Here is a 27,897-nt window from a genome sequence, read left to right as displayed (position 1 = left end):
ATCAGGAAGGTAATTTTTATAATATACTACAGAAAAAAATTAAATGAGAAAAAATCTTAATCTTAAAAGCTCAAAGCTTAAAGTTCAGCTGATGTAAAAAAAAAAAAAGTAAAATTTAGTAACCATTATGTATTTTTTTCAATTCTTTGCAAACAAGAAATAGAAGAAAACTTTTAAATGGAGAATAAAGAAATAAAAACACTCCCCTTAGTCAAAAACAATCGAGGATGCCCTGCATCAAGTGCTAATCTACAAAATGAAATAAATTTAAATATTCGAAATAAGAAAGCAAATGTCAGCAGTTGCAGATCATATAACTGGTTACTTAGAAATTCCAAGAGCATTTACTGACAAACCGTTAGAAGTGACAAGCCCGGATTCTTCTCTCCGCCTCCGGCGCCCCGCCCCCCACTGCCGGGCCTGCGCACGCGCAATTTTGGCGCATGCGCGTGGGACGGAGAGAAGGAAGATGGCGTCTCCGAGCTTCCCCACGCCGCTGCATGGGCACGTGGGCCGCGGCGCCTTCAGCAATGTGTACGAGCCCGCGGAGGATACGTTCCTGCTGCTGGACGCGCTCGAGGCAGCAGCGGCCGAGCTGAAGGGGTGCGAGGGGGGCGAGGGTCCCCGCGGGAGAGGGCTCGGGCGTCCTGGAGAGATGGTGTTGAAGGAGAGCCAAGGAAAGGAGGGGTGCTGTCTGCCCCGAGGAGGCGGTGTCCGCATACTTGGCGAACACTGACACTAGAACGCAGTTACAGACGACTTTCCTGTAGTTACCTGTAATGAGCGGGCCAGGGAGCTACCTGCTTTTGCGAAGGTGTTGTTTTGGTCGCAGGAGCTCCATAGCTCCTTTTCACGCCGGCATATGTACATCTTTTCCTTTCAGCTGTTAGTCTGAAGAACACAAGCCCCCGAGAGCAGCGATATTATAACACGTTCAAAAACCAAATATTCCGAAAATATTGCTTATTAATACTAATTTTTTTAGTAAATATTAAAAGCTGCGTCGTATTTAATTTACTCAGTACACAAAAGCACCCTGTAGCAACGGAAGGGCACAAAAATGAAATGAGGCTGGAGATCCAGGCGTGGAGAAGCATTTTTAAACCCACTGAACAGCGTTCTGTGCCCCGTAGCGATAGCCAGTTAGCCGTGTGTGGCTACCGAACCCTTGAGATGTGGCTAGTGCGACGCAGAACGTAGTTTTTCATTTAACTTAAAAATGTAAATAGCTACATAGCTAGCTATTTATAAAGTGCTCGGGAATTTTCCCGAGCACTTTATAAATAATAAAATTGACTTGTTCAAGTGCCCCCATAAATTTTAAATGACATTAAAAGAATGAATACCTACATTGTAATTTTTTTAATGAAAGGAATTTGAGTAATTAGATTTATTTAAAGATCAGGACTTGAAATTGGTTTTCTCAAGATGAAACAGCTGTCAGGCTTCATAGATCTATATTTCTATATTTTATTTCTCTCTCTTAAACCTGGTCAGATTTTTCCATATATAAAATGCCCCAACTCTTACTAAACTAGCTTTCCATTGTAAACGATGGAACTTTGGGATTTACTGGAATATAGAATGGTACAGTACTGATTTTTATAATTTGTCTTTTAGTCTCAAGATACCCCCGAAAGATTTAGAAACACAAATTGCATTGCAATTGCTGTGAAAGGAGCTGATTTTGTTGTGAAGTCAGATTATTTCTGGTCTTGGAATTCTGTTTATGAAAGCATGATAGTTATTTTCAAATAAAAGCTGCCTGGTAAGATTCAACAGACCTTCCCACAGAATAATAAAGTTTTGTCAGATAATGTGGACTGGTTCCAGAAGTTAGAAGCTGCTAGAGTTTGTAGTTGGATAGTTGTTTGAGGAGTTAGTTGCTGGAGAGACCTCCTAAATCCCATCAAACCCATTTCTGTGATAGAAATAATTGGTGCTTTTGATGCATATGTAGATTATAGGCAGGGAAATAAATTTAATTGAAGGATAAAATACAGTATAATGAATTTATTCAAAAGCATGTTAAAGTTACTACTAATATTCTAAGATCAGATACTCTGATATTTTTCCAGTTCAATGTACAGCTGTACGAATAAGGAATTTCTTTGCTGCTCTAAATCTATTAAGAGAAAGGAATTTTTTTTCCCTAGGATATGCTAATGCATTTGTGAATGTTCTGTACTTTTAAATGAGAGAGAAAACATCTTTCATAAATAAATAATGTAATACTACTAACCCTATCATTTTGGGGAAATACTAAACTAGGAGCTCCTTGTGAGAAGGGTTGATGTTTTTCATATTAATATTTTCAACCCTCAACCTTATTCCATAATTTTTATGTGATGTTTTGTAGAAATTAATTGAAAGCCATCTATTTTATGGACTTAAATTACAAACTCCAAACAATTTTGAGTTAAACAGAATTAAATGAGCACGAAGTAGTTGTCAGAAATTAGTGTGTTTATAAATTTCTTTTATATTTCCATATATTTGTGGACAAGGGATGCTGGAGAAATACATATTAAAAGTAGATTGAGAGTCATTTTCTGGGATGTATATTTTTATCCTACTATACTCATATTTATTTTATTTTGCTTTTTTTAGAGTGGAAATATGCCTTGAAGTAGGTTCAGGGTCTGGAGTGGTATCTGCATTCCTAGCCTCTATGATAGGTCCTCAAGCTTTGTACATGTAAGTGTAAGTATATCAAATTCATCCATATCTTCCACTAAGAAATTCACTAGGGGTATAACCGCTCAAATGAAATCATTTTTGTAAATAAATAATATATATCTGAAAGGGTCTACTTAAGTGTAGTAAGGACTCAGATTGTAAATTATTCTTCCCTAAAAATTATAACTGCATGTCCAAAACTGTTCCATCATACTACGTAATTATAGAAGCAACAAAATAATTTTAGGGTATTTCTAAATTTGAAATTTTTTAGGTAAATAGTCTGATTACCAGAAAAAATTGGAAGTTACTTAAATTTTTTAAGAAAATTTGAGAATATGGAAAGTGTAAAGAAGAAAATAAAAGTCACTTCCAATTCTACCACACGTGGTCCAAGTATGTTTCTTTTTTTTCCCCATTTCCTATGTTTTTCATTTAATATTGTATCATGAAAATCTTTAAAAAAAAATCTTTAATATTGTATCATGACTATTTTTCAAAAATTCCTTTTAAATTTCATTTTTGTGATAGCATAGTATTCATTGGATTCATAATTTAGTAAATGCCTTCAGATGTGTATGCATGTATGTATATTTTCTACTCTTGCACATTTTATCAATATAACATTCTTTTTCATTAATATAACAAATCTTTGTTTTTTTTCCTTCACCATTATTAAAGCATTTTAATTTTTTTCTAAATCTGCTTTGTATAAAAGCAGTGGAACATTTTTTAATTTTTCAGTAATAGGTTTGCCTCATGGTCGTAAGATAGTGTTCTTTCTCTTCTGTTTCTAGGTGCACTGACATCCATCCTGAGGCAGCAGCTTGCACTCTGGAGACGGCACACTGTAACAAAGTCCACATTCAACCAGTAATTACAGACTTGGTGAGCTGTTCGTCCAATGATAGTTGATTTCCTTTTCAAATAAGTTAAGGTTAAGATGGTTAGGTCAAAGAAGCTTGGGTGATTAATTAATTAACTTTTAATCCACTAAATAGTATACCCCATAATTTACAAAGTAAATTCTTGACTGTTGTAATTCATCTTGTCCAAAATTCAAAGGGAATTTCTACTGTCTTGGAAGGATCAGTCATCTTTTGGTCAGAAGTGACAGAGAATCCAGTTCACACTGGCTTAAGTAAGGAGAGTGTGTGGCTTCAGGCACAGCTGGCTCCAGGAACTCAAATGATATGATAGGCATCTTTTTCTTAGCTCTGAACTTCTCTATTGGCTCTATTTCTAGGTAGTCTTTCCCTTCATGGTAAGAAGATACTTGCATGTCTGTATCTTATTTCTCAGCAAACACCTCCCTCACCCCTCCATGGAAAGAAACTCTTTCTATTCAGTTAGTCTAACAAGCCCCAGAATGAGTATTGCTTCGATCATCTTAGATCATATACCATCTCTCAATCTCTCACTATGGCCAAAAGGGATCGAAATATGGAGATGACTGGTTTAGGCCTGAGTCATAGTCCCACCCCGGCAGCTGCATTGGCATAAGCCCTACCCAAGCCACATGGATTGAGAATGAGAGGAGATAGAGCTTACCCAATAGAGATCAAGGAGATAAAATCAGAAGAAAGAGGGGAATGAGGCCTGGGCAGGTAAAAACGACACATCACAATTACAGAACCATCATTTTATTTTAAGTTACACATATATTTTCCAGTTGCAGTTTTCCTTTAATATTTTAATTAGTAAGACTTGGATAATTTTGGACTTTTGTTGTTGTTATAAGTCCTTTTTTGCAAGCAAAAAATCATAACAGCATGTACCAGGTAGGGATAAGAAAAATGCTTTCTGTGCTTCTTGACCTGTATTATTCTTACAGTGGTAAGAGTATTTAGCTTTTCTGCTTTTTTAAACTCACAAATGACTTTTCAGCTTGGAAGGAATTAAGCCAAATATGTAAGAAATTCTTACCTATTAGAACTTGTTACTGCTATTAAAAACTAGATTATCAAGAAAGGTACTCAGGTGATTTACATGGGATCACTGTGGTGGTTTTGCCCTTTAAAATTTTAACTTGTTTCTTTAATGTGTCCATGATTAGTGTTAAATATATGTTTTTGATATAATAAAACTTTAGAGATATAAGAAATTCAGAATATCTTTTTTTTTAACAGAGGTAGAAACTGAGGTGAGGTTCATTTTTTTTTAAAGTCACATAACTAATAAAGTGATAAATACAGAATTTAAGCCCAGACCATGCTAATTTAAATCTAGGGGTCTCACAGCTGTTTCAGGACATGGCTCGTGGTAGTCCATGCCAGAGTCAGCTCTTTCAGTGGTTCAAGGTGATGGTGACACTGAGTACCGACAAAGAAAGAAGGAAGTAGGCATTAGCATAGGTATTATGATCCACTTACAAAACTCTACGTTTGTTTATATTCAGAACACTGAGCATAGATTATCACAGCCATGATACAAAGTCATTGTTTTGGATAACTAAGCTTACCTGTTTACAAAGTAGTACTTTCATTTTGCTTCTTTTTTAGTTTTAGAAAAAAGACTTTTTTCAGACATGTCATATGCCTTTCCTTATATTCCTAAAACAAACTAAACATAACTTTACCTTTGATTGATTCAGGGTCATTAATATGAACCTTAGTTACTATTCCGTGCTAGCTGTGATAATGAGGCTTATTCAGGGCTTTCTGTCTTTACACTGAGTAGCTAGAGCCTGCAGTGATTTTGAGTTTTTATTTCCTCTCCTCTTTGTCTCTCTCTTCACTTGCTTTATGTTGTCTTATTTTACTATTACCTGTTGGTGGCATTTTCGCTCTCTCTTTCCGTGTGCTCTGTGCTAGAATACCGAACAAGTGATTTAGTTAAACTTGTATTTAAACTAAGAGTTCGGGGGCGCCTGGGTGGCTCAGTTGGTTGGGCGACTGCCTTCGGCTCAGGTCATGATCCTGGAGTCCCTGGATCGAGTCCCACATCGGGCTCCCTGCTCGGCGGGGAGTCTGCTTCTGCCTCTGACCCTCCCCCCTCTCATGTGCTCTCTTTCATTCTCTCTCTCTCAAATAAATAAATAAAATCTTTAAAAAAAAAATAAAAAAAATTTAAAAAAATAAACTAAGAGTTCGGGGCGACTGGGTGGCTCAGTTGTTAAGTGTCTGCCTTCGGCTCAGGTCATGATCCCAGAGTCCTGGGATCGAGCCCCACATCGGGCTCCCTGCTCCGCGGGAAGCCTGCTTCTCCCTCTCCCACTCCCCCTGCTTGTGCTCCTTTAAAAAAAAAAAAATTAAACTAAGAGTTCAGGGGCTCTGAAAAAGAGCCTCTCATATGAATAAAGTACATTTTGCTATATGGATTTAAAACTTCTTGTCAGAGGGCTTTTTTGCTTACTTCCCAATTCTTGGATCTGTTCTAATGCTCTGAGACCACCCAAAAGCTGAATGTGGATGGGTGAGAGATGTGTGTGATTAGACCTTATATCCAGCCTACCGTGACTTTCTTATTTAAATCCATTTTCTTTGTAAACTACCTCATTTTCCATGTTTTAATATCCATTTTTTCCTTTATTTAAAATCCAGTACTGCAATGATTATTAGTATATAGTACCTCAGAGCCATAAACAATTACAAAGCAAATTCTTTTCTAGTTTCCTTACTCAACATTTCTGGAAAATTACCTTCTGAGCTTTTTCTTTACAATGTGAGAAACTTAATTTCTTTATGTAATTGAAAGTAAAGCTTTTGGTTATTTCAGATGTATTTCCTCACTGCAGTATCGCTACTGAAAGGAACAGCAGATTCACCAGTCATCTTCCTACTTGCAGACAAGGGTATACCTGAATCACTTCCCTCAAAAATGTTATTCTTCACTTTTTAAATGAATAGGGAAAGAAAAGTTACCTGTAACATCTCCTCAAAGATGCTATTCGCGTGTTTTCTTTGAACTGTATAGTTAACAGGCTTCTTATGATGACAAACATAGAATTGCTTTTAGAAACCTGGATAAAATGGAAGTTGTGAGGCAGTGTTTCATGCTGTGTGTAAATAGCCCAGTGATGTGCCCAGTACTGAGATGGTATGACTGAGTATTAAATAACTTTGAATCACATAATGTAAAAGCTCTTTCCTCTCTAATTCTCCTTCAGCCATTTTGATTACATCTGGGAGAAGGTCTCAGTTTTAACACCTTTTAAACACTTGCAAATGTCTCGCTTTTTTTTTTCTCTTAAAGATTTTATTTATTTATTTATTTATTTATTTATTTATTTGAGAGACAGAGAGGCTGTGAGAGAGCACGAGCAGGAGAGGGAGAGGGACAAGCAGGCTCCCCGCTGAGCAGGGACCCCGATGCGGGGCTTGATGCAGGGCTCGATGCGGGGCTCCATGTGGGGCTCAATGAGGGGCTTGATGCGGGGCTTGATCCCAGGACTCTGGGATCATGACCTGAGCTGAAGGCAGATGCTTAACCGACTGAGCCACCCAGGCTTCCCTGCAGATGTCTCTTTAACAAAGAGACAGATGACCTGGGTCACTCTCAGACTGGCAGCAGTAACTATAACCATAACAGTTTTTTATTTATATCACATTTATCCTTGTAGTCATTTCTATTTCCAGGAAGTAATACTGATTTCCCTTTAGAACAAACTTACTTAACAGAAAAAGGTCCATTTAATGAAAAATATTTAGTAAATAATGGTAGGTCCCTGTGCATATATGGGAGAATTATAAGAATGTTAATAAAATACCTAACACTTGGACCCTGCCTTGAAGTACTTCAGCTATTCCATCTCAAGAAACAGCCTCAGGGGACACCTAGGTGGCGCAGTCGGTTAAGTGCAGTCGGTTAAGCGCAGTCGGTTAGGTGTCCGACTCTTGATTTCAACTCAGGTCATGATCTCAGGGTTTGTGGGATCGAGCCCCGCATCAGGCTCCGAGCTCAGTGGGGAGTCTGCTTCCTCTCCCTCTACCCCGTTCCTGCATGTGCGCACGTGCGCTTGCTCTCTCTCTCAAATAAATAAATCTTTAAAAAAAAAAAAAGAAACAGCCTCAGAATTCATGGGCAAGAGTCTGTACAAAGTGGTAATTGAAGGAAATGGCTTTAGGGGTGAAAACCTATCCAGATACAGTGTTTTTACTTTACTGTACCTGTGACAGTGCGGGGTGACATGACCAGATGTGATTTTGTGAGTATGTGTGTAATTCAGTCATCAGAGGGATCCAGGGAATACTTTAAATGGCATTGTGCCCTAAAAGCACTTTGTTTAAAAAGACATTTTTGTTGTGGTTCCATAGAAAATTGTACCCAGTTGTTTAAAGGTTTACAAAATGCCAAACAACTGAGATTTTCAGTGTCTTTTCCACTTTTTTTAGCCCTTTCTTTGATATCTAATTGTTCCAGCCAGTATATTTATGAGTGATTAAAGTAGAAAGCAAATATAAATACATATACACATATATGTATATATATTTTTATATATATGTGTTTTCTGTTGTTTTTTGTCATCTCATAAAACATTTCTCTTGGTTACAGAAAATAAATGTTTAAGTTAGAGCAATAGCTTTAAAGTATATGTATATCGATATAGAACATAGGAGAGCTTGCTTCCTTATTTAATATTCTAAAAGTGAACCCAGAGTGTAAACATCTGAGCTGTCAAAAAGCAGAGGCTTTTTGGACATTTTATGTTCATTCTGTTAAATAGTTTAATTTCCTATTTTTAGGTAAATGCATATAATCTGTATCTGAATGAAAATGTAAAAATATTTATCTCCATCTCGGTCTACAATTTTAGCCCTCTAACACATTGTTCTGTAAAAAGATTTATTTATTTATCTATTTTAATTCTGAATCCAGCTTAAAATTCTGACTATTGAAACCTTTAGGTCAAAGGCTTACTACCAAGATTGAAGGAAAAAGTTGATCTTCTGGTGTTTAATCCCCCCTATGTAGTGACTCCACCTGAAGAGGTAAGACATGTAACAAGATTTAATTATTAATATTTTCAGCTATTTTCTTTAAAATCAAATGAACTTCATTATATGACATTAGTCAGCTGCTGATTAACACAGACTGGTCTGATATTATTCCTAATTGTCAATAATTAAGTATGTTGGTAGACATAGGAAAGGAATCTCAAATCTCATAATTAAGTATGTTGGTAGACATGGAAATACAGTGACCCATATTCATCCTTAAAATTCCCATCGAAATCAGGCCATATATTTAAATTTGCATGTGTGTGTCCTTTACCATGAATGGCAAATTTGCAAAACAATATTTTAAATCATCCTTAAATTCATTATAGGAATTCTTTCTGAAAGTCAACAATTTCCTCCTTTCACAGGTGTTGGGGGGGTGACTCTTATTTCAGGTAGGGAAAAGAAACATCTTGAAATATATGATTTGGAAAATCTCAATAATGAAGCGGTAAATCATATCCCAATTTAAAGAGAGAATGGTCAAGGCAGACAAAGTTTAATAACAAACTAAGGCTAGCTTTCCTTGAATTATTCATGATCCTGTTTTATTCATTGATGAATCGTTCTCTGGCAAGGCTGATAAACATTACATTCTCCTCTACAAAGATGGCAGAAGTCTCTGTAGCTGCTATTACTACTAAGGGCAGCTAAGCAACTAAGAACTTGTTGCTCCTCTGACACAGGAACCCATTTGAGAAGGAAAGTCATAAGGTGAACAGAGATTGAGGGCAATGCAACTTAATACAACTCTTTAGGAAAGGACTATGTGAATAAATATCAAGAGTGATAAAAATGTTTCAGTCCAGTAATTTCAGTCCTTGAGATATAATTTAAGAAAATCATTCAAGGGACGCCTGGATGGCTCAGTCGTTTGAGCCTCTGCCTCCAGCTAGAGTCATGATCCCAGGGTTCTGAGATCGAGTCCCAAGTCAGGCTTCTTGCTCGGCGGGGAGCCTGCTTCTCCCTCTGCCTGCCGCTCCCCCTGCTTGTGCGCTCGCTCTCTCTCTCGCTGTCTCTCTCTGACAAATAAATAAATAAATAAATCTTAAAACAAAAAAAATCATTGGGGCACCTGGGTGGCTCAGTCGTTGAGCGTCTGCCTTCGGCTCGGGTCGTGGTCCCGGGGTCCTGGGATCGGGCCCCGCGTCAGGCTCCCTGCTCGGTGGGGAGCCTGCTTCTCCCTCTCCCTCTGCCCACCCCCTCCTCATGTTCTCTCTCTCTCTCAAGTAAATAAATAAAAATCTTTAAAAAAAAAAAAAAAAAAAAAGGGCGCCTGGGTGGCTCAGTTGGTTAAGCGACTGCCTTCGGCTCAGGTCATGATCCTGGAGTCCCGGGATCGAGTCCCGCATCGGGCTCCCTGCTCGGCAGGGAGTCTGCTTCTCCCTCTGACCCTCCTCCCTCTCATGCTCTCTGTCTCTCATTCTCTCTCTCTCAAATAAATAAATAAAATCTTTAAAAAAAATAAAATAAAATAAAAAAAATAAAAAAAAATAAAAAAAAAAAATCATTCAACAGTAGAATAAAAGTTGACATTCACAAAAATATGTTTATTGCATGTTTATTTATGACAAATAATATGAACCTATATATGTAACAGAGGAGATGTAGTTAAGTAAATCATGGTCCATCAGGTCTACAAACTTCTGGCAAGACTAGTGAATGAAGAGGAGATTCTGGGAACATGGGGACATGAATGGGCTTCCTTTCTCCCACATTCCCACTACTAAGCTACATAGTTGCTTCTCCTGAGCCTTACAGCTGCTGGAACATGGAGATGATTGAGAGGAGGCAGGACCTCGGCTCTTTCACAGTCCCAACAGCCAGAGCTAGTGTCATAATTCCCATGAGCTGAGCAGTTAGCTGGACGGCAGAATCAAAGTGTAGGACAACAAAGATTTCCTTGAGCTTAAAAACATGTTTTACAAAATAAAACACTAGGAAATGAATTAAAAGAGAATCTGGTCTCTGTCAAGACCTGAATCGGTGTTCTGGAAACCAAATGAAAGATTTCAGTGCACAGAGCCTGAAGATAAAAAAGGAAATCATGCAGGCAAAAGATAAGAGACTTAGAGGTTAGATCCAGGATACATAATATAAAAATAATGGGAGTCTGTGCATATAAAAAATTGTGGCTCTACTTACTAGTATATGTAGAAACATGAGGTTAGGCACTTCTGGCTTGTGCCTGTGAGCTATGAAGGATCAAGAGCAGGTACAGCAAGGCTCAGGTAGCAGGCAAATAGCAGATGACCAAACATGACTCCTCCGTGTGAAGATGGAAACCCTCCCTCTGTGGTCTATAAGAATGTGCTTGGTGCCAGGAGATCTTCCCTTAGGGGGAAGCAGATAAACCTGGCTGAGCATCCCTGGGGAGGCATATAAACAGGGTCTAGCACAGAGGGATACTAGTCCATTCTGGAAGAGGATAACGAAAGACAGGCTTATCACCATGCACTCTGTCCACAGACTACTTTATCTGATGAAACATCCATAGAATGGGCTCCACCAAAATAAGGGGGTATACCAAGGAAGAGGAAGACAGGAGCCCCAGAAAAAGAAGTAATTCTAGGAATGCCAGGAAAGGGAAGTCTCTAGGAGGAAAGTCTTGACAGAAAACAGAGGAACTGATAAATTTCCTAATATAATTTACTTTGTGGAAAATTGTATTGAAAAGTTTATGATAGATATCAGAATAATTTAAATTAGATACAAAAAGGGGCTCCTGGGTGGCTCAGCTGGTTAAGCATCCGACTCTTGGTTTTGGCTCAGGTCCTGATGTTCTGTGTTGTGCGATCGAGCCCCACATGGGACTCTGCGCTCAGCATGAGGCTGCTTGGATATTCTCTCCCTCTGCCCCTTCTCTGCTCCCTTGCTCTCTCTCTCGCTCGCTCTGTCTGAAACAAATAAATGTTTTTAAAAAATTAGATACAAAAAATTTAAGTAAATGAATGCATTGGATGCTCATCAATAGCTACATAAGATATTATACTTTTCCATTATAAAATACTAGGCAGCCATTAAGAGAGTAAATCAGAACCATACCTGATCACATGAAGAGCTCATCTTAAGGTATTGTTGAGTGAGAAAAGCAAGATATGGGGTAAAAATATAGAATATAATCCTGTCTTTGTAAAACATGGACAAAAAAGAAAAAAACGTGTGTGTGTATAAGATGGGGAAGGAGCAGACAAGCAAAACAGTAAAAGGGGGAAGTGCAATTTTTTAAAAAAGCAGGTATATGAATGTATTTCCCTTATCTGTAAAATAATATATGTATATAGTTACAGGTATAAATAAATTTACTTTAATGGAGAAGTATATACCATTTAAATGAATAAAAGCAGTAGGCATGATTGTATACAATTAGTTTAAAATATGGACAAAACCATTGAAGGATAAGAAAGAAAATAATTGTTAGGGTTAAAACAGTTTTTGAATGTTTTTTTCAAAATATTCTTTAGTTTTGAAAATGATATACAGTGATAAGAATCTAAAGATTTTTAATACCGTATGAACTCTCATGTGTTTTGTTTCTACGATAGAATTAGATCGTTACGGGGAAAAAGGCTTTGGTGAACCTTTATATATTAAATAGGTTCCTTAAAAAGGTCTGTACAATTCATACTTTAAATCTAGAAGAGAGCCAGATGCAGCAGGACATGTAGTTTCAACAAACTTCCTGCAGAGTAGATCTCTTATAATGTAAGATCTCCCTTTTAGTTTCTTCCTGATTGTTATGTATTAAGTATAAGAATCACCTATGTCTATCAATATAAACATTGCATAAATAGTAACAACTATTAGTAAGCACTTGATATTTGCAGAGCACTGTTTTCAAACTTCAAATATATTTCCTCTGTTATTCCTAGCAATGGAAAAAATTAATTTGTTACTATTTTTCTACTTTAACAGTTAAAACTATTGTTTTTCTGGTTTCACTGATAAGGGAGGAAGCTAATTCACAAAAATGACAAACTTCCATAATGTCACAGGGCTAGGAAATGGTGGGGCTCAGATTCAACTTTTCTGCCTCCTGGACAGCAGTAAAATACAAAGTATATACTTGTTTGGTGAATGTTACTTGTCAAAAAGATTTTGTGTGTGATTCTAAATGTAACTTGAATCAAAACAAAACGGTCTTTTTTAAATGGTCACAGGTAGGAAGTCATGGAGTAGAAGCCATTTGGGCTGGTGGCAGAAATGGTCGGGAAGTCATGGACCGATTCTTCCCACTGGCTCCAGACCTTCTGTCACCAAGAGGATTATTCTATCTGGTTACCATTAAAGAAAACAATCCAGGTAATCCAGACTACTTTATCTTCTAACCACTTACTTTGCTGAAATCAAAAGTTAATAATGTTAAAGACTATAAAGTAACCTGAAATACTGTAAATATAATCACTGACAACAGCTCACACAAACATAACATTCATATTGAAAGAAGAGAGATTTTTAAGATACAGTTTTTTCTGGTTTTAGAAAGTAGTATTTTTTTAAAGGGAGAGGACAGTTTTTCCCCTAATTGATAAAATAATATTCAAACACAAAATCTGTAATTTCTTCTTTTAACACCTCACCCTGAATATTATGAATTTTCTCTCCACATTGTAGTCTACATGCCCTTGACAATTCTGCTATGTACTCTTTAGTTCATGTGAACTTTTGTTATGAAAGCTAGCTCATGGTATGGAGTTTTAGATCTTGGTTTTCAGATGACTCCGTACTAAATTGACCATAATCTTTCTTCTCTTTCAGTACACAAGTTTGATTTTCATCTTACATCTTATGTCCTTAGCCCCTCAAATCACATAATGATTACTAAGTTTTGCTTTGTTTGTAAGTCCATTTTCTTAATTCAGTCTTTTTAGTATCACTTATTTACAAAAGGGAAGGTGTTGCTTTTTTCAGTATACCTGAAAGAAATAAGCTATTTCATTTACTTCCACTGTTTAATGTCACTGTACAGTTTGCCCTACTTTCATTGACTTTTTTCATCCCAAAGGAAAGGCCAGGATTGGAGCCAAGCAACTAAACTAATTACTTGCTATAACGACAAGTTTAATTAATGTTTCTGTTGAGTCCAGAGTAGGCCACCACTGCAAAGCAAGGCCATTCAGTATGATTAGAGTTCTCCACGACACCTTGAAAATGCAGGTGCTCCCATTTGACTAAAGTCCATTTTAATAGAAATTTACTTGGTATACATTGTTTTCTCAGATAAGTAGAATTTGCAAATAGTCTGCGTTTATCATCTTATTAAACTGTTTAGTGATCATACACTCTTCACTAGATGATTTTAATTGGATTTTACCTTTTGTTTTAATTTTTATTCTAGAAGAAATTTTGAAAACAATGATGACAAGAGGTCTACAAGGGACTATTGCACTTTCCAGGCAAGCAGGCCAAGAACTCCTCTCAGTCCTGAAGTTTACCAAGTCCTAACTTACTGTGTGTGCTGTGTATTATGCTGGATTGTATATATTGATAATATATATTATATTGAATATATATGTGAATATATATAGAGAGAAAAGCTGAATGTATTTGGCATATTTTGAAACTGAAGTCATTTCTTCATTAACAAGTGAAATTGTCAGGTTATATAGAAAAAGAAGGGCATTGCATTCCCTTTTCCCCAGGTAATCAAGCCTACAGAAATAGTTGAGTAAGTGCTAGTAAATGCATTTAGAACATATATTATTTGCATTTTACGTATAAAACCTGAACATGAGTGATGTATCCAGTCACTAAACATGAGTCAGGTCTGAAGGTGTTCCTAATGTACTATTGAGGGAAAAAAGCAAGTTACAAAACAGTATGATCCTGTATGTATAATTTTGAAACCCAGCAGAGAGGGTATGTGTGTATGTGAACATCGGAACATCTCAGAAGGTACGTGGCAGGAGGGAACGGGGGACTTTTGCTCTCTTATGGTAGCATTTGCACAATGATAACATATGACTTGTATAATTTTAAAAAGGTTTTCATTTAAAAAATTTTTTAATTTACTTTCACTTGTTCACTGTCTCCATTCTATTTCTATTACTTAGAATGCCTTCTGCCTCCATGTTTCTCCCCGGTCAGATTTTTCCTACCTTTTATCCTTTGTCATATATTTCTGTTTTCTTCTTGCCTATATGTGTAGGATCAGAGTGAGTGGAATCTAGAATTTATTTTTAATTGGGCTATATTCAGAATCAACTGGAGAAGCTTTTTAAGATTATAAATTCCTGAGCCTGACCATAGACCCCTGGACTCCTCTGCTGAACAGACCTAAAAATGGCATCTTTTAAAACGTGCTTCCCAGTGTTCCTTAAGGTAGTGCACCAAATTTTAGAACTATTGTTTTTTGTTTTGTTTTGTTTTTTTTGTTTTTAAAGATCTATTTATTTATTTGACAGAGAGCACAAGCAGCGGGAGCAGCAGAGGGAGAGGGAGAAGCAGACTCCCCATGGAGCAGGGAGCCTGACATGGGCTTTGATCCCAGGACCCCGAGATCATGACCTAGGCTGAAGGTAGACACTTAACTGACTGAGCCACCCAGGTGCCCCTAGAACTATTGTTTTAAATCACATTCTTATTTAATGCTTAGGACAATGCACAGAAAGAGTGGAATTACCCTCCTTTGATGTTCAGAAAGGTCAAATAACTTGTCCAAAGAAGCACAGTAGTTAAAGGGTAAAGCCAGTATGGCAGCACTCAGACACATCTGACTCCCAAACGCTTTCTTTCAATTTGCTTATAATGCAGCAGTAAAGATGTCAAAATTAGTATTTACTTGAGTCTAATATCTGTAAATATATTCCCCTTCCCAGAAATAGTCATCTGAAATGTTACAGTTAAAAAAAAAAGGCTAAAAAAACTTAGAACTTTATTGTGGGTCTTTAGTTATAATTTTGGAGAATGGGGTCTTGAATATTTTCAGATAACATTTGAAACACTTTAAAATTCGCATAGAAGACGACTGTCAACATAGGAGATTAAAAACATAGAAATGCTACATAGATGACCCCAAAACTTCAGGATAACTGTTAATGGACTAAATTGTGTCCCCCCAAATTCATATGTTGAGGTCCTAATCCCCAGAACCTCAGAAGGTGAGTATATTTGAAGATGGGCCTCAAAGAGGTAATTAAGGTTAAAGGAGGCCATCAGGGTGGGCCCTGATCCAATCTGACTGGTCTCCTTACAAGAGATTAGGACATACGGAGACACCAGGGATGCTTACACACACAGAAACAAACCACATGAAACTCAGTGAGAGGAGCCATCTGCAAGCCAAGGCAGGAGACTGCAAAAGAAACCCAGCCTGCTGACGCCTTGCTCTTGGACTTCAGCCTCCAGAACTGTGAGCAAATAAATTCCTGTTGTTGAAGCCACCCAGCCTGTGGTATTTGTCATAGTGGCCCTAGCAGACTAATATAGTAATTAAAGACAGGGAAATACCTGCATTCTGCAAACAAGAGAAAGCAGTGCTAGCGTGAAAAGTGGACGCTGTGTCCTGGTGGTCAGAACTGTGGCCCGGAGCCTTCAGGAGGAGAGGTGCAGATCCAGCTCTCTTCGTGTTAAGAAAGAGCTGTTAAATACAGGAAGAAAGAGGACCTGTAAAACCACATCATTTGGCCCAAGGGAAGCAGCAAAAAAAAACTGTCATACCTTGAATGAAAAGAAAAATAATAATAATCTATTACTATTATAGATTACGCTAACCTCTGTTGTAGGATTTAATTCATCCTATGTATGTGAGGTAGGAACATTAACATGAAAAAGTTAACATTAAAATTATCTAAACCGTTGCTCACCAAGAAGCTACAATCAATGAGAGCAGGAAAAAAAAAAACCAGACACTTAAGGTGTATAAACAGTGGAATTGTTATATTCAGATTGTGGAATGTTTGACATGTTTAAAGAATTAACATAAAGAAAAGCTCATACAAGAAGAAACTGGAAAGAACAAATTGAAGTCGACTTTTATTTTATTTTATTTTTTTTTTAAAGATTTTATTTATTTATTTGACAGAGACACAGCGAGAGAGGGGACACAAGCAGGGGAGGTGGGAGAGGGAGAAGCAGGCCTCCCCGCGGTGCAGGGAGCCCGATGTGGGGCTCAATCCCAGGACCCTGGGACCATGACCTGAGCTGAAGGCAGACGCTCAACGACTGAGCCACCCAGGCGCCCCATGAAGTCGACTTTTAAAAATGAGAAATACAGACATGGAAATGCATTAGTGTTAATTTGTGCTTACCAAACAAACAAACAAACAAAACAACAGAGTATTTTAAAACAAAGGAGTGATAATATTCCATTCCAAAATTTAGATGTAGTTCTTTTACTTTTTTTTTCTTTTTTCCTCATACTGGGAAGAAAAAGGAATACAAATTAAGATAGGACTGAAAAAAGAGAAAAATTTAGACAGGACTGAAAAGACTCAGGAAGAGATTAAGAGAAATATAGCCATGTTAGGAACCTTTATGACTAAATATAATCATTTTATGTGTAGATGTAGGATGTGATTCATACATACACTAAAATTACTTTGCATATAAAATAATACAATACATACCAATGCCTATCTCCATTCTGTTTTCATTTTTCTTTTTATGTAAACTTTGTATTGAGGTGGAACATACTTTATAGATTGTATATGTCTTAGGTGTCTAGCTTGATGGATTTTTATGAAGTCAGCATCCATTTAGACTACACCCAAATCAAGAAATAGAACATTACCAGCATTCCAGAAGCTCCACCAGATTTCCTTCCCAGTCACCTCCCACTCACCAAGGGAAATCATTGCTTGGCTTTTTGTGTTAGTTTTTTATTTCTGCATAACTAACGGCTCTAACTTTACTGCTATTAGCACAAATTTATGGTCTCACAGTTTCTTTGGGTCAGGAGTGTGGCTATAGTGAGCTGGATTCACTGCTTAGAATCTCACCAGGCTGTAGGAAAGGTGTTGCTCATGGCTGCGATCTCATCTGGGTCTCAGGGTCCTTTTTCATGTGGTTGTAGGACTAAAGTCACTTTTCTGGCTGTCGGGTAGGGATAATTCTCACCTTCTACAGGCCTCTCTTGAATCTTTGTACTGATCACCTCCACAGGCAGTTCACAGAATGGTCGCTTGCTTCTCTATGGCCAGCAGGAGAATTTCTTGACCTTCAAAGCTACAGTGAGGGCCTAGAATCTCTTTGAAAGGACTCATCTGATTAGGTCAAGTTCACCCAGTATACTCTTCTGTTTAATTAATTAATCCAAACTCAACTGATGAGGGACCTTATGTAACCTAATTACAGAGAGAAATAAAGTCATTCACAAGTCCTACCCATAGTCGAGGGATGGGGATGACACAGTGCATGTACACCTGTGGGAGTGAACCTGGCAGGCCATCGTAGAATTCTGTTACATTCCTTTTACTGCAGATCTGGTCTTCCTACTTTGACCCTGTATTAATGAATCATATGATATATACTCTTTGGTGTCTAGATTCTTTCATTCAATAGTGCTTTTATGAGTGTTTTTATGAGATTCTTCCATGCAGTTGTGTACAGCAATTATTTATTCATTTTCACTTTTGTATATTCTCATTACTTCCACTGTATGAATACATACAAGAAGAAACTGGAAAGAACAAATTGAAGTCGACTTTTAAAAATGAGAAATACAGACATGGAAATGCATTAGTGTTAATTTGTGCTTACCAAAAAAACAAACAAACAAAACAACAGAGTATTTTAAAACAAAGGAGTGATAATATTCCATTCCAAAATTTAGATGTAGTTCTTTTACTTTTTTTTTTTCTTTTTTCCTCATACTGGGAAGAAAAAGGAATACAAATTAAGATAGGACTGAAAAAAGAGAAAAATTTAGACAGGACTGAAAAGACTCAGGAAGAGATTAAGAGAAATATAGCCATGTTAGGAACCTTTATGACTAAATGTAAATCATTTTATGTGTAGATGTAGGATGTGATTCATACATACACTAAAATTACTTTGCATATAAAATAATACAATACATACCAATGCCTATCTCCATTCTGTTTTCATTTTTCTTTTTATGTAAACTTTGTATTGAGGTGGAACATACTTTATAGATTGTATATGTCTTAGGTGTCTAGCTTGATGGATTTTTATGAAGTCAGCATCCATTTAGACTAGTGATCTCAGGGTCCTGGGATCGAGCCCCCACATTGGGCTCCCTGCTCTGCGGGAAGCCTGCTTCTCCCTCTCCCACTCCCCCTGCTTGTGTTCCCTCTCTCGCTGTGTTTCTGTCAAATAAATAAATAAAATCTTAAAAAAAAAAAAATGTTTACCAACAAGAGATCTACAGTAAATGAACTTCTAAAAGGTGTATTTCAGGGGCGCCTGGGTGGCTCATTTAAGCATCTGCCTTCAGCTCAGGTCATGATCCCAGGGTCCTGGGATCGAGCCCCACATCGGGCTCCTTGCTTATCAGGGGAGTCTGCTTCTCCCGCTCCCTCTGCCATTCCCCCTGCCTGTACTCTCACTCTCTCTGTCAAACAAACAAATAAATAAAAGGTGTGTTTCAGGGAAAAGGAAAAACATCACAAAAGTCTCAAATGGGGGGCGCCTGGGTGGCTCAGTCGGTTAAGCATCTGACTCTTGATTTTGGCTCAGGTCATGATCTCAGGGTCATGAGATCAAGCCCTGTGTTGAGTTCCATGCTTGGTGGGGAGTCTCCTTAAGAGTCTCTCTCTGCCCCTCCCCCCACTTGCACACACGTACTGTCCTTCTCTCTCTCTTTCTCTCTCTCAAATAAATCTTTAAAAAAGAAAAAGACTGGAAATAAAGTGATGAAGATATATCAGACAAATCAACAAGGTGGGATAGCCCCCTTAATAGCTCACTGTACTAGGTTGAATAGTGCCTCCCCCAGATTCATGTCCAACCAGAACCTGCCAATGTGACCTTATTTGGAAAGAGGGTCTCTGCAGATGAAATCAAGTTAAGATGACATCATACTGGGTTAGAGTGGGCCCTAAATCCAGTATGACTGGTGTGCTTGTAAGACGAGGGAAATTTGGATGTAGAGATGCAGATAGAGAAAATGCCATGTGAAGATGAGGAAGAAACTGGAATGATGAGTCTACAAACCAAGCAATGCCAAGGATTGCTGGCAACTAGCAGAAGCTAGGAGAGGCTAGAAAGGATTCTTCCCTAGAGCCTTCATAGAGAGCATGGCACCTTGACTTCAGACTTCTGGCCTCCAGGACTCTGAGAGAATACATTTCTGGTGCTTTAGGCTATCTACTCTGTGATACTTTGTTCCAGCAGCTCTGGGAAGCTCATACAGACGGTCCCAATGCATTGTTAGAAATGGGCACTAAAGAATGATAAAGATTTACACTTCACCAGGCAGATAGTCACAGTTCTAAACTTGAGTGCAACTAGTAAACTAGCCTCATGCTGTATAAAATAAAAATAGAAACACAAGCATAAAATTGACAAATCTATCATATAGGAAGATTTCACATCACCTCTCAATCACTACTGCATCAAGGAGATACATGAAAATGATAAGTGTAGAAGATTTGAACAATAGATGTAAGGTGGATTTATAATATAGAATTCTGGAACCAACAGAGAATACGTTAAGTACATGGGATGTTTACAAACCTAATTACATATTAGGCCAAGAGCAAGTCCCTATAAAATTCAAAGAATCAGTATCATATAGCCTATATTCTCTGACTATAATACAATTAGGTTATAAATCACTAAGAAAAAGTTAAATTTTTAAACTTCATACATTTGCAAAATTCAAAACATGCTTCTGAATAATTCATAGTTCAAAGAATAATAATTGGCATTTTTAAAATTCCTGAATGATAATTTCAGTATCAGAATTTAGGGAATGCAGTGGAAGTAAAACTGAGAATGAAACTTACAGCCTTAAGTGCTTATTTAAAAAAAAAAAGGCTCAGAATTAATATACTAAGTGTCCAATTTGAGAAGTTAGAATACATTCAAGTAGAAAATAGGGACTATAATAAACATAAGAGCAAAAATCAATTTTAAGAGACAATGTCAAAGGGTGAAATTTGAAAAAAAAATTCTCTTTACATTGATAAAAAGAAAAGGCACAAATAGAAAGATGATACTGTGAATACTTTGATGCCAGTAATTTTTTTTTCCTTTTTTTAAAAAGATTTTTTATTTATTTATTTGACAGAGAAAGACATAGAGAGGGAACACAAGCAGGGGAAGTGGGAGAGGGAGAAGCAGGCTTCCCGCTGAGCGGGGAGCCTGATGCGGGGCTCGATCCCAGGACCCTGGGATCATGACCCGAGCCAAAGGCAGACGCTTAACGACTGAGCCACCCAGGCACCCCGATGCCAGTAATTTTTAAACGGAGATGAACTGGCCAACATTCTAAAGCAGTGGTAACTCAAACTTCGGCATTCTCCCAGAATCCTCTGGGGGACTTGTTAAACCACAAGATTGCTGTTAAGACACCCCTGGTGTTCCTTATTCAGCAGGACTTGAGAATTTGCATTCTAACAAGTTCCCAGATGTGATAGGTTTAAATAATTGTCCCCAAAGTTATCAGGTCCTAATCCCTGGAGCCTGTAAATATTACCTATCTGGAAAAGAAGAATATCACTTTTTAAGACAAAAGATGTAGTTAAGGGGCTATTTGCAAGATATTTGCAAATATCTTCTCCCATTCTGTCGGTTGCCTTTTGGTTTTGTCGACTGTTTCCTTTGCTGTGCGGCAGCTTTTATCTTCATGAAGTCCCAATAGTTCATTTTTGCCTTTGTGTCCCTTGCCTTTGGAGATGCGTCTAGCAAGAAGTTGCTACAGCCCAGGTCACAGAGTTTGCTGCCTGTGTTCTCCTCTAGGATTCTGATGGTTTCCTGTCTCACGTTTAGGTCTTTCATCCATTTTGAGTCTATTTTTGTGTGTGGTGTAAGGAAATGGTCCAGTTTCATTCTTCTGCATGTGGCTGTCCAATTTTCCCAACACCATTTGTTGAAGAGACTGTCTTTTTTCCATTGGACATTCTTTCCTGCTTTGTCGAAGATTTGACCATGGAGTTGAGGGTCCATTTCTGGGCTCTCTAGTCTGTCCCATTGATCTGTGTGTCTGTTTTTGTGCCAGTACCATACTGTCTTGATGATGACAGCTTTGTAATAGAGCTTGAAGTCCGGAATTGTGATGCCCCCAGCTTTGCTTTTCTTTTGAAACATTCTTCTAGCTCTTTGGGGTCTTTTCTGGTTCCATACAAATTTTAGGATTATTTGTTCCAGCTCTGTGCAAAATGTTGATGGTATTTTGAGGGATTGCATTGAACGTGTAGATGCTCTGGGTAGCATAGACATTTTAACAATGTTTGTTCTTCCAATCCATGAGCATGGAATGTTTTACCATTTCTTTGTGTCTTCCTCAATTTCTTCATGAGTGTTCTGTAGTTTTCAGAGTACAGATCCTTTATCTCTTTGGTTAGGTTTATTCCTAGGCATCTTACGGTTTTTGGTGCAATTGTAAATGGGATCGATTCCTTAATTTCTCTTTCTTTCTCAGTGTATAGAAATGCAATTGATTTCTGTGCATTGATTTTATATCCTGCCACTTTGCTGAATTCCTGTATGAAATCTAGCAATTTTGGGGTGGAGTCTTTCGGGTTTTCTAGATAGAGTATCATGTCATCTATGAAGAGTGAGAGTTTGACTTCTTCTTTGCCGATTTGGATGCCTTTTATTGCTGAGGCTAGGATTTCTAGTATTATGTTGAACAACAGTGGTCAGATAAAGGGCTAGTATCCAAGATATAGATACTAGATAAAGATATAGATAAAGAACTTATCAAACTCAATACCCAAAAAACAAATAATCCAGTCAAGAAATGGGCAGAGGACATGAACAGACATTTCTCCAAAGAAGACATACAAATGGCCAACAAACACATGAAAAAATGCTCAACATCACTCGGCATCAGGGAAATACAAATCAAAAGCACAATGAGGTATCACCTCACAGCGGTCAGAATGACTAAAATTAAGTCAGAAAATAACAGATGTTGGCGAGGATGTGGAGAAAGGGGAACACTCTTACACTGCTAGTGGGAAGGCAAGCTGGTGCAGCCACTCTGGAAAACAGTATGGAGGTTCCTCAAGAAGTTAAAAATAGAGCTACCCTATGACCCAGCAATTGCACTACTAGGTATTTACCCAAAGTATACAAACATAGTGATCTGAAGGGGCACCTGCACCCTAATGTTTATAGCGGCAATGTCCACAATAGACAAAATATGGAAAGAGCCCAGATCTCTGTCGACAGATGAATGGATAAAGAAGATGTGGCATTTATACATATGTACAATGGAATATTAGCCGTCAAAAAAAAATTAAATCTTACCATTTGCAACGACATGGATGGAACTAGAGGGTATTATGCTAAGCAAAATAAGTCAGTCAGAGAAAGACAATTATCGTATGATTTCACTCTTATGTGGAACTTAACAAAACAGAGGATCATAGGAGAAGGGAGGGAAAAATAAAATAAGACAAAATCAGAGAGGGAGACAAAGCATAAGAGACTCTTAACTATAGGAAAAACACAGGGTTGTTGGAGGGGAGGTGGATGGGGGAATGGGGTAACTGGATGATGGAATGTAATGAGCACTGGGTGTTGTATGCAACTGATGAATCACTGAACTCTACCTCTGAAACTAATAATACACTATATGTTAATAAATTGAATTTAAATAAAATAAAATTTTAAAAAAAGAAAAAAACTAATGAGAAATAATAAGCCTGAGTACTTATATGCTTATTATGAACTCCCCCTCAGAAAAGTTTCAAAGTTCAGGTTCAGATGGTTTTACAAAAGGTGAATTTTACAAAATTTTCAAAGACCAGATTATTTCAGTTTTATACAAGTTCTTCCAGAGAATCAAGAAAGAGAGCCTACTTCCCGTAGTAGTGAGGGTAAGATGACTGCTGTAGCAATCTCCACATCTGTGTGGCTTAACTAAAACAAGATAAAAGCGATCACTTGCTCAGGTCACAGGCCGGAATGGTTGTGGGAAGGAGCGCAGCGGAGGTTTATTGTTGCGGGCAGTTATGCAGAAACCCAGAATTCCCCATCCTGTGACGCCACCATCTCCAACACAAACTTCCAAGGATGGAGGATGACCCGTGGGAGGTTTTTATGGGCTGGTTTTATAAGTGACCTCCCTCACTTCCTCCTTAATTACATTGGCCAGAACGCTGACACACGACCCCAACCTAATTGCCAAGGTCTGCAAAATTAATTCAGCCATCTCAGGGAAGAGAGGAGATGGAAGGATAATGCAGAGCACTAGCAGCTGTTGCTCGCTGGGGAGAGTTGTCAGTCGTGTTCTCCGTGACTCAGTTCTGCCTTGGCTGTTCTTCCCCGGGGCCACATTTGACGTAGGTGTTACCTGGTGCCACTGCGACATACATCACATTACCTCTAAGTCACCACGAAGAAGGAAAAGAGCATGGAGGGTCACCGTGGGAGACTTTATGGGCCAGTTCTGGAAGTAACATCTATGACTTCTGTTCACATTCCAATAGCTACAACATCTTGGGGGTGAGAAATTTTGCCGTCAGCTTCCTGCCCAACCAAGCGCTGCTCTAAGGCACGTTCAAGAGTCACACAGTGGGGGTTTTTTTGGGGGGGGTGGGGGAGGGTAGGCACTGGGTTTCTTTGACAATAGATTTCTTCAAAAACTTAGTAGGTTTCTGATACATTTGCTGACAGTCCCATTTGCCAATCACTACATCCAACTAATTTGTTCCTAGGAATAGTTCTTAAACCTGCTTTATAGCTTTAAACCTGTGCTTTTCTCTCAATTAAATGGTAGAACTGGGTGGGAAGATAGCATTCTTGATCTGATCTTAATAAGACTGAATTATTCTTACTATTTGGGATCTAGAGGCTGTCAGGTTTGCAATCATTTGGTACCTTGCATTTTTAGACTCTCTGTGACTTTCCATTGTTTCCTCTAAACGGGTCTGTTTTTCCCTATCACACTTTGCTGAACATAATTAGTAACAATCAACATACATCACGGTCACAGTTTTCCAACCTCTCTTCCTAAAGCTCAGCTAGTACTTAAATATTGTCAGTCACAGTTTTACCAATTGTTTTGCCAAGGTATAACATGGGCTACCATCTAATCAGTTTCTGTTATCAGTTTCTTCACCTTTCCATACCACATAAATAACTAAGCCAATATGACATATCTTGGGATTTTATCAAAATTGCAGTACACTTCAATGTGCCAAGTTCTTTATTAGTGACACAAAATAGAAGTTTTTGGTTGCCTATTCATTTATAGTGTAATGTGTTTGTCAAGGGGGTGGAGAGTGCTCTGTTCCATTCAATCATTCAGAGACTCGGGGTTCTTCTATTTTGTACCACCATCACGTTCAGCTTTTAAGTCAACATGGTTAGGGAAAAAAAGAATGGTGGATTATGCATGGGAGATTTTTACGAACCAGTCCTGGAAATAGCTTAAGTCACTTCACATTCCATTGGCCAATTTTCAGTCAGATGTTACCAATATAGTTTAACCGTATGCCCAAGAAGAAGAGACAATTCTTTCCCCAACTAATTGTATGAGGCAAGTTTAACCTTAATAACAAAACCAGACAAGGATTGTATAAAAAAGGAAAATTACCACCAGTCACATCAACGTAGAGGAAAAAAATGATAAAACTTCAACAAACTAAGTCTAGCAGTATATATAAAACAGATGATACACCATGACCAAGTTGAGTTTATCCCAGGAGTGTAAGCATGGTTTAATAGAAAAATCTATAAATTCCATTTATCATTCTAATAGATTAAAGGGGGGGAAAAACCCATATTATCACCTCAACAGATGTGGAAAAACATTTTTAAGATTTAATACACTTAGAAAACTAGGATGAGTAAGAACTTCCTTAACCTGATATGACCTGTATACCAAAATCTATGGCAAATATTCTTAAGGAAAAACTCTGGAAACATCCACCATCTCCTTTAAAAATCAAGAACAAGACAAAGATGCCACCTATCACCACTCCTATTCAACATTTCCACTGGAAGTTCTAGCCAGCAAAATAAGAAAAATAAATGAAAAAGGATAGGAAAGGTTGAACAAAATTGAGATTATTAGCAGATGATATGATCATTTACCAAGAAAACTCCAAAGAAGCTACAGAGAAAATATTAGCAATAATAAAGAGCTTAGGAAAGTGGTTGCCTATAGGATCAATATTCAAAAATCATTTGTATTTCTATGCACTTGGCCCCCAAAAGAAGAAAAATGTGTTTTAATAAAACCATTTACAATGAAAACACAATTAGTCACTGTGAAGTGAATCTAACATCTGCACAAGACTAGCATGCATACATTTTTAAAATTTGATTTAAAGACCTAGACAAATGGAGAGTTACTCAAGAATGTTCAAGAATAGGAAGACTTGGTATCTTAAAGATACCAATTCTTCGTGTAGATACAGTAATATTCCAGTCAAAATCCCAAGAGGGTGGGGCGCCTGGGTAGCTCAGTCAGTTAAGTGTCTGCCTCCAGCTCAGGTCATGATCCCGGAGTTCCAGGATCAAGCCCCACGTTGGGCTCCCCGCTTGGCAGGGAGTCTGCTTCTCCCTCTCCCTCTGCTCCTTCTCTCTCTCAAATAAATAAATAAAATCTTAAAAAAAAGAAATCCCAAGAGGGTTTTTCATGGACCTAGAACAAAAAGCCAAGAACTACCAATACACTCTCAAATAAGAGCATGGAGAAGCTTGAACTACCCAGTGGTCAAAGAGTATTCAACAATAATTAAGACAATTTTTTTTATTGGCCCAAAGATAAATTGAAACAGAATAGAAAACTCATAAAGAAATGCACATACAGGGGCACTGGTGTGGCTCAGTTGGTTAAGTTGCCTTCTGCTGGGGTCATGATCCCAGGGTCCTGGGATCGAGCCCCACATCGGGCTCCCTGCTCCGCGGAAAGCCTGCTTCTCCCTCTCCCACTCCCCCTGCTTGTGTTCCCTCTCTTGCTGTGTCTCTCTGTGTCAGATAAATAAATAAAATCTTTAAAAAAGAAAAAGAAATGCACATACATATAGAAACTCATGTATGATGGAGATGACACTGCAAATGAAATGGAATATTCTGTAACTAGTACTGGTACAAATGACTGTCAGTTCACAACCTCAGGAGTTCCCCCGGTAAAATGTGAAACTGGCCCCCATACACGGAGGGCTGAGAGAGACCAAAGAAAGAGGCCATCCGTTCCAGATAGGTGGGTGGCAGTTTTAATGAGCAGGGAAGCTGACAGACAAGATACCCTATAAGGAAAATGAAGCAAGATGAATAGATCTCAGCACCCACCCACCAGAATCTTAAAAGTTTGCATAGAGGCCTTAACAGGGTTCAGTCACATACACCATCCCGAGAGTCTCAACCACACATTGCTCTCTCAAAGCTGTGTCTTTGAAAATGACTCCAGCTGTGGGAACAGTGGGCAGAACATACATTCCAGGGAAAGGAGAGGGGGTAAGGAGCCCCCCATTGCCTGGGTCCTGCTAGTGGTCAACCGGCAGTCACATCTTTTTTTTTTTTTCCCAGATTTATGTATTTATTAGAGAGAGAGAGCAACATGCATGCTGGGGGGAGGGACAGAGGGAGAGGGACAGAGAGAATCTCAAGCAGACTCCCTCCTGAGCACAGGGCCTGATCTCAGGATGCTGAGATCATGACCTGAGCCAAAATCAAGAGTCAGACACTTAACTAACTCACCTACCCAGGTGCCCCGGTGGCAGTCACATCCTCTTGATGACCTTCTCCAACAGTCTTTCTCTCTCATCACTAAAGTAGATTAAGGAGTAAATATGAAAGACTGAATTTTTAATTTTTTAATTTTTATTTTTTTTAAAGATTTTATTTATTTATTTGACAGAGAGAGACACAGCGAGAGAGGGGACGCAAGCAGGGGCAGAGGGAGAGGGAGAACCGGACTCCTTGCTGAGCAAGGAGCCCAATGTGGGACTCGATCCCAGGACCCTGGGATCATGACCTGAGCCAAAGGCAGATGCTTACCGACTGAGCCACCCAGGCACCCAAGACTGAATTTTTTGTTTTAGAAAATACATAGGTGAATCTGGGTGGTGCATGCTCAGGGTCTCTGAGGTTACGATAAAGTGGTCAGCTAAGGCCATAGTTATGTCAAGACTCAAATGGGGATTAATGATCCACTTCTAAGATCACTCATATGGCTGTTAGCAGAATTTATTTC

General features: G+C 38.2%; 1 protein-coding gene across 2 annotated transcripts; it reads left to right on the top strand.

Annotated features, from left to right (window-relative positions):
• Positions 1-452: 452 nt before the first annotated feature.
• On the top strand, positions 453-14,629 carry HEMK2 (HemK methyltransferase 2, ETF1 glutamine and histone H4 lysine). 2 transcript variants are annotated; one of them, XM_036111255.2, is made up of 6 exons: positions 453-603; positions 2,611-2,697; positions 3,477-3,567; positions 8,526-8,609; positions 12,779-12,920; positions 13,957-14,629. In XM_036111255.2, exons 1-6 carry the CDS (start codon positions 470-472, stop codon positions 14,061-14,063), a joined length of 645 nt encoding a protein of 214 aa, XP_035967148.1. In that variant the 5' UTR covers positions 453-469; the 3' UTR covers positions 14,064-14,629. The 2 variants fall into 2 exon arrangements, with proteins under 2 accessions (XP_035967148.1, XP_035967150.1); XM_036111257.2 differs by lacking the exon at positions 8,526-8,609.
• Positions 14,630-27,897: the final 13,268 nt, after the last annotated feature.

The sequence above is a fragment of the Halichoerus grypus genome, chromosome 1 (genome assembly GCF_964656455.1).
Source record: "Halichoerus grypus chromosome 1, mHalGry1.hap1.1, whole genome shotgun sequence".
Classification (NCBI taxonomy): Eukaryota; Metazoa; Chordata; class Mammalia; order Carnivora; family Phocidae; genus Halichoerus; species Halichoerus grypus.
The sequence above is the reverse complement of the archived record's forward strand: the minus strand, read 5'-3'. Positions and strand labels throughout refer to the sequence as shown.